Below are 12842 nucleotides of genomic sequence, written 5' to 3' on the forward strand. Positions count from 1 at the left end.
CACATTAAACCCTGTCACTGTGTGGCTCACACTGTTTATTAAAGTTTATTAAATTAGGAGCACGCCTCATCAAAGCAAGCAGCACAAAAACTTCCTTTTTATTCCCACTTATTTTGTCTGTTTTAGGAAAAAAAAATGTCAGCATGGCTAAATAAAAATGACTGTCAACCAATATTAATACATCCTAATACTAATATTAGAAATGAGAAGCAGCTTTACTATATTTATTAGAGGTAATGAGGTGTTTTTTTAGTGCCTACATGGTTTTGGAAGCTTGGAGAAGTGGGACATTTGTGTTTAGTGTTTTCCAGGTTAAGTAAGTGTTGGCAAATATCTGTTAACAGACTGTTGCATTCACATTAATTACAAAAAAATAGCTCAGATGAGCAGGGCAGGTCATTTTTAACAACAGTCCTCACAGTGTTGACTTTTTCTTATGGCTGCCAGCTTCTGGAGTTTGTTTTGGTTGTAACACACCCTATCTTTACTGTTTTAAAACACCATTCAGAACTACCTAACGACTTCGTTCAGCTCAGAGTCATGCTGTATGAAGGCCTAAATAAAATAAAATGAACTACAAAGATAATCAGTTTTGCACTGCTGTTGTGAAAGGAGTGTGTCTGATCAAAAAAAAAAAGTTTTGTCCAGGCAATTTTTTACAGTGAATGCATTCTTAAATAAACTGAAATAAAACAGCAGTATTTAAGAAAAGTTTATTATGGTATATTATAGTTTATTATCCTCACAGGATGCATTTTAAAGCCAATAAAACACTTAACTAGAGGAATAACCCTTTCTATAGCCAATAAATTTGACATAAGCATACAAATAATAAACTCACTGTGCAAACATGGTGTTGGAGTCAAAAAAAAAAAGACTCAGACACTGAGAGAAGATCTGAGTTGATTTGAGTTGAAATTATATGGAATTTAAAAATGAAAAGAAAAAAAAGGGGAACTCTTTATGGATAGATGCAGGTGAACTATGTAGCAGTTTTTCAAATGAAAGGATTACGTTTAGATGTTTATTGATGGATCGAGCTGGGCTCTTAGTTATTAGCCACAGTTAAAGGCGTCGTCAAGCCATTTTTGAAGTGTTGCCCTGTGAAGAAGTTGACACTTTATCAGCTGACAGTCATAAAGCACCCATGGCAGAAACAGTCTGTATACACTCACCAAACAACAGCCCACCTAACATTCTTTCCCACGCTTATGTCTCTTTTGAGAAAGGCTTGTTTTCTAACTCTGATAAATGATATAAAACTTGGCTAGCTTCTAGCCTATGTGGAAAAACATTTCACCCCCTTTCTCCACACTCAATGCTCCATGACTGATGTCACGGCTGATAAGGTACTAACTATCGATAACTATCTGACAGAACACTGCTTCAAAAATGACTGTAAGAGCTTGGATTAACACCGGTACAACATAGTTCAGTATGTTGGAATTATTTGTTCGAACCTGCCAGAAAATACCACTAGAGTTTCAGTTTTTGGTTTCCCAGAATATAAAAACCTTCCTCAGATTTGGATCCTTAAATTCCAAAGTGGGAATTAGTATCAGAACTCTGGTTTGGATCACTTCAAAAGAGAAGAATCGCTCTGACCCTCGTTACTGAGGTGGACTGGCTTCATGCCAAAAAAACAGGACCTTTTGCCAGCAGCGGTCCCAACTATTTGCTGTGTCGTGTGCTGATGTCATGACAACAATCTGGGTGTAATCGGTTCGTACTATTCCACGTTCCCAACTCGGTCGTTATGCGCATTGTTTTGTCGGCCATGATGGTCCTTGTGATCTTCAGAATCTGAATCTGAAGAGTTTTCATCTGATTCTGGAGATTCAGCTGTTGGTTCAGGTTCATACTGGTATGGTTGTATATCCATTACTCCCGCAAAGTCTTCTGGCATTTCTTTGTGTTCAAAAAATGCTTCTTCTTCCATTTCCACAAGTAAACAAATGGACAGTAGCGTTGTTCTTGGCCAGCCGGACCACAGCGCACGCCATGAACCCAGGACTGAACTCTGCGCCACAAATCACCCACTTTAGAAATTATTGACTAGAACGCTTAAAAACAGTTTATTTAAGTTTTAGGTCAGAAAAAAAATGGGTCCCTGCAATGTTGTGTGGATGTGTTTGACTAAATAACATTCATTAAATGTCAATTTTATGAGATTTGATTGCAGTTCACCTTTTACCCACTATTCTTTGCTCACAGATCGAGCACAAGAAGATCTACGGCCCCTTATGGAAGTCTAAATACGGCCCTTTGGTTGTGGTGAACGTGGCCAGCGCTGAGCTGATCGAGCAGGTTCTGAGGCAGGAGGGGAGACACCCGGTCCGGACCGACATGCCCCACTGGAGGGGCTACAGAGAGCTCAGGAACCAGGCCCACGGACCCCTAACAGAGTGAGTGCGACCCGTCCCCACAGAGCTTCAGCTTTGCACGCACTTTTCTGTTAGGCTGTACGTTTCCAAAAGCCGCGTTTAAACGAAAACGCCACATGCATCACAGCTTTGTTCGATTGGGGAAAACGCCTTGTTTCCCGTTTTTGGTGCATCCCTGAGGCAGCGTTAGAGCACCGCACTTTGTATCACTACTTTCACAAACACGTCAGTGCAGTAGTACAGTCTAGCTTTTATCATGTGAGGTTTATAAGTAAAGTCAAGGATTATCTCCCTCACAGTGTCCTTGAGAGGGTTATTCATGCTTTTATCACTTCTAGATTGGACTACTGCAACTCTCTTTATTGTGGGCTGGGCCAGTCGTCTACAGCTGGTTCAGGATTCAGCTGCCCGTCTACTAACGGGGACTAAACGACGTGAACATATCACCCCGTTTTTGTTTTCCCTCCGCTGGCTGCCTGTTTCATTTGGAATTGTCTTGAAGATTTAGTTTTTAGTTTTTAAATGTTTAAATGGTCTGGCACCGTTTTATCTTACTGAGCTTTTACAACCACACATTCCAAGTAGATCTCTAAGATCTACAGATCAGAAGCTCTTAGTTATTCTTAGAACTCGGTTTGTGACCAGGGGAGACAGAGTTTTTTTAGTTGCAGGTCCTCAGCTCTGGAATATTCTCCCTTTGTCTGTGAGCTCTGCTGGATCTTTAAATGATTTTAAGTCTCATTTAAAAACTTAAATTTTTACACAGCTGTATAATTCCAGTGAGCGCGAACATTAGGCCAGCTGTTGTTGTTTTATGAATTCATTGCCAATTATGTAAATCTTGTACTTCTCTTATTGTTTTATATTATTATTGTTTCCTTTTAGTGTTGTTATACGTGTACAGCACTTTTGTTTTTAAAGCGCTTTATAAATAAATGATGATGTTGATGAAGATGATGAGCATAGGTGTCATCAGCTGCTTCACAATTCACAAAGCACGGAAATAAAAAGATTCATTTTAATAACTGGTATTCAGTCACTTCTGTCTGGCAGCAGTTCTCATGGTTACTGAGTTATGAAACCCTGAAGCAGCAGGTTTTGACACTGTCTTCTCCTCTTTTCTGACTTGAGTATGCTCAGGAAACCGCTTCTTATGGTGTAATAACTTGTATAGAAAAGAAAGGCTTTGCTCCCTTATTGGCAACAAATCCCCTTACAAATAAGTAAAGCGTATTTTTCCGGCTGCTCTGTGTATCCTGTAACCACCAGGCTTTTGCTTTCTAATAGCAACACGTTACAGTAAGCTCTTAATTATATATTCCATTTTCAAGAAAGCCTTGGGGATTCTGTAAAACAGCCACTTGCTTTAGTTTTTCCATAAATATTGGGAGCAGTTTTCACATTCGAATGATTCGTGGTGGTGTGTGGAGCTCTGTCGCACAGAAGACAAATTCGGCTTTGGATCCATCATTAGAGCTGTTATTAGGATGAATTCACTGTTGGTTTGGTGTTAGACTGAAAGACAGTTAAAGTTAAAAAAATAAACAACATTTCATCAGTGCGATATGTGAAAATCAAATGGTGAAGACTTGTTTCAGGAAACAACTAGCCCACATTTTCCTGTAGAAATCTGCACCCTATGAGAGAACTTCAGTTGAACTTTGCCAACATCTTCCTAACCCCCCCCCCCCCAGATGTATGGGAAAACTCGGATGGTTGTTTTAGTTTAAAACTCTTGAGGCCACTGTGTTTTTTTTTATTTGTGTAGTCTTGGTATTGTAAGTTCAGTGGTTTTTTTTTTTCAAACTAAAATCCACAGCCTCTGCAGAGATTAGGTCCTTTTTTCAGTAATTCACTACAGGAAAGAAAGATTCAATATTTAAAAGGGTATTTCAGGCCCTTTGAAGTGGGGTTTTATGGAGAGATTATGAACAGTTGTTGTCTTACCTGCTGCAGATAACTTTTCGAATGACCTCTGTTTTGGAGAAATAGACTTTAATTCGTCACCAGATTGGAAGCCAACAGCTAGTGTGAAAAACCAAGAATTATGAGAAATGATGCTATCTTAAAACAACTCCAGTCTCTAAAAATTTATAATAGTTTATGCAAAATATTATTTTATAAACCTTTTCATTGGTATTAGTTTGGTGTCACGTGATTATTAACCTGGAATTGTGTGATTATTTACAGCACAAATAACAGCTAGCTGTATCACCACTTTGCCTGTCTTAATAAGAGTGCTGTCAAGGAGTGACAGACAAAGGTGTGTGGTTACCACGGCGACCCTAAAGAATTACTGGCAGCAGCGTTAACTTTTTTTTAAAATTTTGGTTCTGTTTACGCTTATATCAAAATGTTGGCATTTTGTCAGTTTCGATAATTATTCAAGAAAAAAACCTGATGGAAATTAGGGCTGTAGCTGCATTAGCGCCCCTCAAAGTGTGTCTTCAGAAATGTTCTAGCTGTTCATAACCTTTACACGGAACCCCACTGCCTTGGAGCTCTAACCCATACCTTTAATGCATTCTTCTGTAAAAGCTCCTTTTCTGATATGAATCCCGGTTTGCAGGATGGGAGCCAAGTGGCAGCGCATCCGCAGCATCTTGAATCCCCGCATGCTGAAGCCCAAGCACGTGTCGTCGTACTCCGACACCATCAACAACGTGGTGACAGACTTCATCAGGAGAGTGGCCTGGCTGAGGGACACCGGCGGACAGGGAACCGTGGTCAACGACGTGACCGATGAACTCTATAAGTTTGCTTTTGAAGGTGAGCAGGGGGCAAACAAATGGCTCGATTTTATTAAAATACCACTGAGAATGCTCTTTTTCTCTAAATATGACTGGATAATGACAAAAACATAAACGCATGACACCTAAACTGAGGGTACAAAGAGAGATAAGTGAGGTGGACTTTTCTTGGGTCATCTGAAGAACAAACTTGGAAATCTTGTCAACCTCGCTCCACTTCTCGTTCATTCTTACAGTGCAAATTTCTTTTAGGAGGTGGAATTTTATAGCAACTATACAGAGTGCCAACTTTGACGTAACGCTCATTTGGCCTTCACAGCCGATTAGATACCACGAGATAACTTGTAGGTCGGATCATCATTGTAGATAGGTGGGTAGGTACCTTTGACCGAGTAAACTGTCAGTGTTCTGGTTCAGGTTGAGGTTCTCTTAAAATTTCAGAAACATCCTGTTCTCTAGAGCAAGATATAAAAATGCTTGGATACTGGAAATATGTATCTTAATGATAAAACAAATATGACCTTAGAGTACGAACAGTGAGGCTACAAGGTGCAGAGGTCACAAAGGTGCAGGACGACTGTTCAGGAAAACAGGAAGTGTGGTAAAGAGGTGAAGAAGAGAGTCCAGGCAGGATGGAGAAAAGTTTCAAGAGTGATTTGTGACAAAAGGGTGGCAGCAAAGGTCAAAGGAAAGGTTTACAGACAGTTGTGGGAGCAGCCATGTTGTTTGGTTTGGAGACAGTGGGACTGACAAAAAGACGAGACAGAACTGGAAGTGGCAGAGCTGAAGATGTTGAGGTTCTCCTTGGGAGGGACAAGGATGGACAGGATTAGGATTGAAGTCATCAGAGGTACAGCAGAGGTTGAACGACTGGGAGGTAAAGTTAGAGAGGCCAGACTGAGATGGTTTGGACATGTGCAGAGGAGGGACAGTGGGTATATTGGTAGAAGGATGTTAGAGATGCAGCTGCCAGGAAAAAGACAGAGAGGAGATATATGGATGCAGTTAGAGAGGACACAGAAGACAGAGTTAGATGGAGGACGATGACTCAGCTGAAAGAAAAAGAAAAATTTGTTTTTAATCAATCATTTTTATTGTGAGCGGTGCTTTTGTAACATGTAACTGTTTCTTGCTGCAGCATTACCACTGTAGCCTCACAATAAAAAAGGTTCCTGCATTAAAACTCGACTCGTTGCCCAGCAGGATTTCTTTATTCTCTTGGTTTCCTCCCCGAGTCCAAAGGTTAATCTAGAATTTTATATTGACTATACTGACACGTATTGTTGTTTAACTCTGCTCGTCCAGTATTGGACCAGCAGCACGGTGTACCTTACAGCAGCTGAAACGGGCTGCAGACACACAAAAGAGAGAATACATAGTATTTTGTCTGAGTTACCCAGCTGATTGTTATGGAAGAAATAACCTTTCTCACAAAATGTTTTATCGTTTTTAATTTATGTTTTGTTGTATATTACTTCAATTTATCACAAGACAGAAAATGTCACAGTGTCAGAATATGATACATGTAAATCTATCTATGTATTAGTAATGTTTACAATACACCTTAATATATATTAAACACGTAAAAACATTTAAAGCTTTAGTTTAAATCGCTTGAAGTAGATTTTGTGGAAAGGTTATGAACAAATAATATCTTACCTGTTGTGAAAAGCTCTTTGAATGACCTCATTGATGAGCTAATGGCTAGTTTATATGGGGTGAAAACCAGAGATTACTACTTGAAACTACTCAAGTGTAAAGAAAAAAAAAAGAAATAGTGGTTCATGCAACCATTGTTTTATAAACATTTACATCGCTGCCAGTGGCACTAGCTGGGCTCATTATGGTGCTTGGCTTTTTGAACTGAAAGGGGAAAATAAATAAAATATTAAAATAATGATGGTGGCCGGAGGCGGTCAGACAGCGGGAGGCAGGTGGAGCTAGTCAGATAGCGAGTGCCGGGTGGACAGGTGGTGTTCCTAAAATTGAAAGTTTGTATTTCAGATGGTCATCTTCAAAACATTCACTCCACAGTCAGTCTCCAGACTCTGGGTTGTAATTTTCACCAGGAGATAAACTAACCACATCCATCAAACTTTCTCGTCCTTCAGGAAGCTGAAGAATGACTCAGCTGTTGGAGTTTTGCGTTGGTTTACACAATTAATTGTAATACACTAAACCATTTCACCCCCACACTATCTCTACTTGCTATTTACTGAAAACTAGTGTACCCCTGTGGACACACACGTTGTTCATGAGGTAATGTAAAATTGAACACGCCTGTAGTGCAACATGAGTCCACAAGAGGGCAGCATTAACCAACAAGTGAAGAAATCAGTGCCAAGAAAGAATTCAAAATATTAGAAAGAACTACATACTTCTCTTGTAGAAAATAAACAAGCAAAAAATATTTTAAATCACCCCTATAATTAAAGAGATGAAGGCACCACTTAAGGCTAACATTTAAAGCATTATTGCCCAATAAATCGTCCACCTTTAACAGCTTCATATGGTGAGAGTTGTCTTCATGTCCTGTATGTGCTGCAGCCAACATTAGTGTCAATCAGTAGGACAACAGAGCTGAGAAGTCCTGGAGAGGCCAGACTGAGATGGTTTGGACATGTGCAGAGGAGGGACAGTGGGTATATTGGTAGAAGGATGTTAGAGATGCAGCTGCCAGGAAAAAGACAGAGAAGAGATACATGGATGTAGTTAGAGAGGACATGGAGGTAGTTGGAGTGAGGACAGAGGACACAGAAGACAGAGTCAGATGGAGGAGGATGACTCGCTGTGGTGACCCCTGAAAAGGGAACAGCTGAAAGAAAAAGAAGAAGAATGCTCTTTTCTTTCCTTTTGTTGTTATCATAAGGGGCAGACTGGGGGCAATCTGTGGGGTTACATAATACTGTTACTACAACATGTTCATATTATCGAGCACCAACCAGCTGTGTCCAAAGATAGCAAACCCGTCTGCTGGCACCTTTTCCTCTTTCAGCTCTTGCAAACACCTTATCTTGTTTGTCGAGTCAGTATCCAAACTGTGCTGGGAAACATCAGTGGTACAATGTAAAGAGGCTCCAATCCAAAACAGAGCCAGATTAGCATGTTCCTGTTTCCAAACATTTAGGCAGAATATTCCCAGTACCTGCCGGCTGCCAGCAGTGAAACCTGCCCCGAAAATGTCAAGCTATTCTTTCTAACACCACCGTTTGACAAATACTCTGAAAATGTATTCAAAAAAATCCAAGATTGTTGGAAAATACTAACTATTTTTCCAGTTTAGTTGGAGGTCACACTGTCCAGCACCGAGAAAGGGTTTAGGTTTACTTAATGGCTAAGACTGGATAAAGGTGACGCTGAAGTCCTGAGAACATGGTGTGGTTTTTAACCTCACAGTGAGCCAAATAAAACAAGTCCTTCTCCAGAAAACGCTGTGTTCCATTTACTACAGGAGTCAGAGCTTGAATCTGGAAATTACATCAGGTCCAACTTAACCAGGTTCCAGAAACAAGTCAGAGAACCAGGAGGATTTACTACTTGTTGTACTCAGGGGTCAGGGGAACAAGTATTATAGTAGTATAATAATTTAATGCAGTGCTTTGTTAGACACTGTATCAACATGTTCATAACTTAAGCTTGTAGAGATCAGCTAACTGATTTATTGAGATAAAAATTGACAGAAGTGCAAATAAACTGCAGCTATTACTACTTTTTAATCTGTAAAGCAGCTTCGTTGGATTTTCAGGCACACTTCAGAACCTCAGCTTCAGAAAGTCTTTGAGTGGATATTTCTGAACTGGAACTCAAACATCACAATTAAGAAATGCAAATAAAGTTCAAGAGATGATCAAGTTGCTTTGTTGTGTTAGCCCATAAGAGAGAAACTAAAATTTGTCTCTAAAACTTTTCTACTACTTTTTCCTTTCCAGTTTTTGAAAATAACCACTGGTTTTCTTACACAGAAACAATGAGGGTGTCTTCACTCCGTTGCAACCTGCAGATTCCCCACTAGATGTCACTAAATCCTACTGTTCTTGTCATTTTTAGCAACTGCTTTAATGTGGACATTTTTGAAACCGGTATAGAATAAAGTCCAGTCTATCATAACAGCAGGCGCTCATTAAAATGAACGACAGCCGATAGTTTTTTTTAAGCCCTGATGTCAAAAATCCCTTTTACTCTTAGCTACTCTGAGTCACATTTGTTGTTATTTTAATTGTATTAAAATTAATTTTAATGAAGGCTGATTGCTTGTTTTTTTTATTTTTTTTATTTTTATTGATCTCCAGGCATCTGCTCGGTTCTGTTTGAGACCCGTATGGGCTGCATGAACGAAGTGGTACCCGAGGAGACCGAAAAGTTTATCTTCTCGGTCGGGGAAATGTTCCGGCTCTCTCCCATCGTCGTCCTTTTCCCCAAGTCCCTCTGGCCCTACCTGCCCTTCTGGAAACAGTTTGTCTCCACGTGGGATCATCTCTTTAAAGTCGGTGAGCAGCTTTGTTTTTTATGGTTATATTTATTAACAGGATTTTATGAAAAATCACTATTAGCTTTGGTTTTGTGAACAAGATTTACTTTTAAAACAGAGAAAATGAAAAATTAGAGTTTAATTATTTTCTTTGTAGGGTAAATTAAAAAGAAACTGAGTCATTTAGAGGTCAAATTCCCAAAGCCTAAACATGTCATCATGCCTTTGAAATTGGAAAAAAACTTAATTGTAGAAACATGTAAAGATTGTTGACTAATAATATGCAGTAATTGGAAAGTAACTTGCCCAAAAAAAGCCATAATAATAAAATAAGTAAAAAAAGCAGTGTTCAACAGAGTAGTGAACTGTTTCTGCAGCACTTCCTGTTATAAATCTACTGTCCCAACACCGTTACTGGAGTTTAGATTCCACAGCCGTGTTTCCAGTTACATTATCAAATCATTTCAAGGTTAACAGACTTATGGCTCCGTCAGAAAACAAAGTCCGCCGCTCAGGTCCCTCTGACCCTAACCCACATCAGGAGTGAGCCGGGTCCTCTCTCCGAGTCGCTTTGTCCCCATCTAGTGGGATAAAGAGTCGACTCTTGTCCCCTGAAAGAAATGTGTTGTGTCTCTCAGCCGAGCGGCTGGTAAATAAGAAAATGGAGGAGATCCAGCAGAGCGTGGACCTGGACAGGAACGTGGAGGGAGCGTATCTCACTCACCTGCTGCTCAGTGACCAGATGAGCGTCACGGAGATCCTGGGCAGCGTCACCGAGCTGCTGTTGGCAGGAGTCGACACAGTGAGTATTCACCTTTACTCTCCACACTCGCTCCCACTTCGTGACTTTAAACGTCTATTTTAACTTCTTAAATAAATAATTTAAGATAAATAATTAAATATGCTAGTTATCCAGTACACATTGTTGTGAATAAAGGGGCAGATATTATAAGATTTTTTTCTTCTTTTTGCTGCCTTTCGTTTTATTAATGATTTATATATCTATATTTCGTTGTTGTTTATTGTATATATATTTATTTTTGTTTTAATGAAATGAATAAAGATTTTCAATTTTAAAGAAAAGTCAATTCAATTAATGAGCAGAATCCGTGTATGGTTCGTTCTTTGGTTTTTTTGTTTCAAAATAAAATTGCAAAAACAAAACAAGCATGTGTTTTTTGGGGGGTTTTTTTGTTTTTAAAACGAAATTAGAAAAACGGACATTGCAAAAATAAAAAAGGGGTACGTTTTTTTTTTTTTTAACTGCAATGGTTAAACCAAAGACAAGCTTTTATTTTGATGTTATTTCAACGAGACCTTATGGCGGAACCGGAAATGAAGACCTGAACTCCCGGCACATAACTTGTTCAGTTACCAGTAGGTGGCGGTAATGTACTGATTTAATGACTTACTTGGATTATTAAAGAAATCTTGTTGACGGTAAGATCATCAGCTCTCAATGAAATGCGTCGATTATCCATTTTTAAACTGGTAGATTCTAAAGCGCTAACTGAAAAAGTTCTTCTTCTTGTAGATTTTAATGGCGGTTGGCAAGAGACTGAAGGTGTACAATACCGCCACCTACTGGTAACTGAAAAAGTTATGTGTCGTTTTAAAAACGAACAAAAAAAAATAACATGCTTGTTTTGTTTTAGCAATTTTATTTTGAAACGAAAAAAACCAAAGAACGAACCATACACGGATTGAGCAGGAATTGCTATTTTTGTCTGTTTCTATTTGACTTTGACCTTCTTTTCAGTTCTCTTTTTTATTTATCTTTTGTTTCTCATCTCAAAAAAAACTTTAAATCATCATTTAAATACAAAATCAGCCTGTGCTGGAGGAAATGCTGCATATATACAGATCCAGTCTTAATTTGCAGTTCTGTACTGTCCAGTTATATTCATCTCTGTAGGCTAAAGTCATCTGAAGCATGTCGGGCTCATTATATTTGAGTAATACATCTCTTTTTATGCACAACCCACTTTATTGTGACAGCTTTTTGCATCTCTTGAACACGTAATACGGAGCTCTATCTCCTGCTGACCTTTATTTGTTTCTAGATTCTGCTCAGCACATTGTTGTTTGTGTTTCTCTTTCTTGCAGACCTCAAACACCATCTCCTGGTCTCTGTACCACTTGGCGAAGGAGCCCGAGATCCAAGAGCAGCTGTACCAGGAAGTAGTCAGCGTTTGTCCTGGAGATAAGGTGCCGAACAGCGACGACATCTCTCACATGCCGTACCTGAAGGCAGTCATCAAAGAGACGCTACGGTTTGTTTGGATTTTTCTTTTTTTTTTTTCTTTTTTCATTAAAAACAAAAACTGGGAATTCTGTCTCATAAAAGATGCCGTTTTATGAGCAAAATGTGGACATTTCTTTGGCAGATAAAATGCTAAACCTACCTTTGTGCAGGAGTTGCAACCAGAGAACAAAAGATTAAAGCTGGAGAAATGTTATGTAATTCTGTCAACGAAGGAAATAAGACTTTCAGCTTGTTATACATTAAGATTTGCTTAAACTCCTGGATAAACAATTTCAGATGCATGAGTATACTGTGATTAAAGGGATAGTTTAAACATACTGGGAAACAGAATATGTCAGCCAAAGTGACTGCAATGAAAAAGTAAGGCATTGTTAACATTTATTTTTAAAAAAATGTGTTGATTTTTTGAATTATGCTGTTTCCAGCTTGTACCCAGTGGTGCCAGGAAATGCCCGGGTCACGGTTGAAAATGAGATCGTCGTCGGAGACTGCCTCTTTCCAAAACAGGTGAAAAACACGTCAAAAAGCCTCTCACCTGCAGTACATCTAATCAAACTAAGTGTTAAAACGGCAACTTTTCAGTTAGTGCTGGGCGATATGGAAAAAATTCTATATCACGATCTGGATCATTTTATATCACGATAACGATATACAGGTGCTGGTCATAAAATTAGAATATCACGAAAAAGTAGATTGATTTCAGTAATTCCATTTAAAAAGTGAAACTTGTATATTATATTCATACATTACATACAAACTCATATATTTCAAATGTTTATTTTGTTTAATTTTGATGATTACAAATGAAAATCTCAAATTTATCATATCAGAAAATTAGAATATTACTGAAGACCAATAAAAACAAAGGATTTATAGAAATGTTGGCCAACTGAAAAGTATGAACATGAAAAGTATGAGCATGTACAGCACTCAGTATTTAGTTGGGCCTCCTTTGGCCTGTATTACTGCAGCAA

The 12842-nt window shown here is 38.8% G+C and overlaps 1 protein-coding gene across 1 annotated transcript in view; it reads left to right on the forward strand.

Annotated features, from left to right (window-relative positions):
• The window catches only part of si:dkey-91i10.3 (cytochrome P450), a 19766-nt gene that overhangs the window by 1754 nt on the left and 5170 nt on the right, over positions 1-12842 (forward strand). The window contains exons 2-7 of the mRNA XM_025006969.2: positions 2215-2405; positions 4954-5153; positions 9424-9621; positions 10241-10404; positions 11709-11875; positions 12294-12375. Of these exons, the coding sequence (XP_024862737.1) occupies positions 2215-2405; positions 4954-5153; positions 9424-9621; positions 10241-10404; positions 11709-11875; positions 12294-12375 (1002 nt within the window). The remainder of the gene's footprint in view (positions 1-2214; positions 2406-4953; positions 5154-9423; positions 9622-10240; positions 10405-11708; positions 11876-12293; positions 12376-12842) is intronic.

Source organism: Kryptolebias marmoratus, linkage group LG6, assembly GCF_001649575.2.
Source record: "Kryptolebias marmoratus isolate JLee-2015 linkage group LG6, ASM164957v2, whole genome shotgun sequence".
Lineage (NCBI taxonomy): Eukaryota > Metazoa > Chordata > Actinopteri > Cyprinodontiformes > Rivulidae > Kryptolebias > Kryptolebias marmoratus.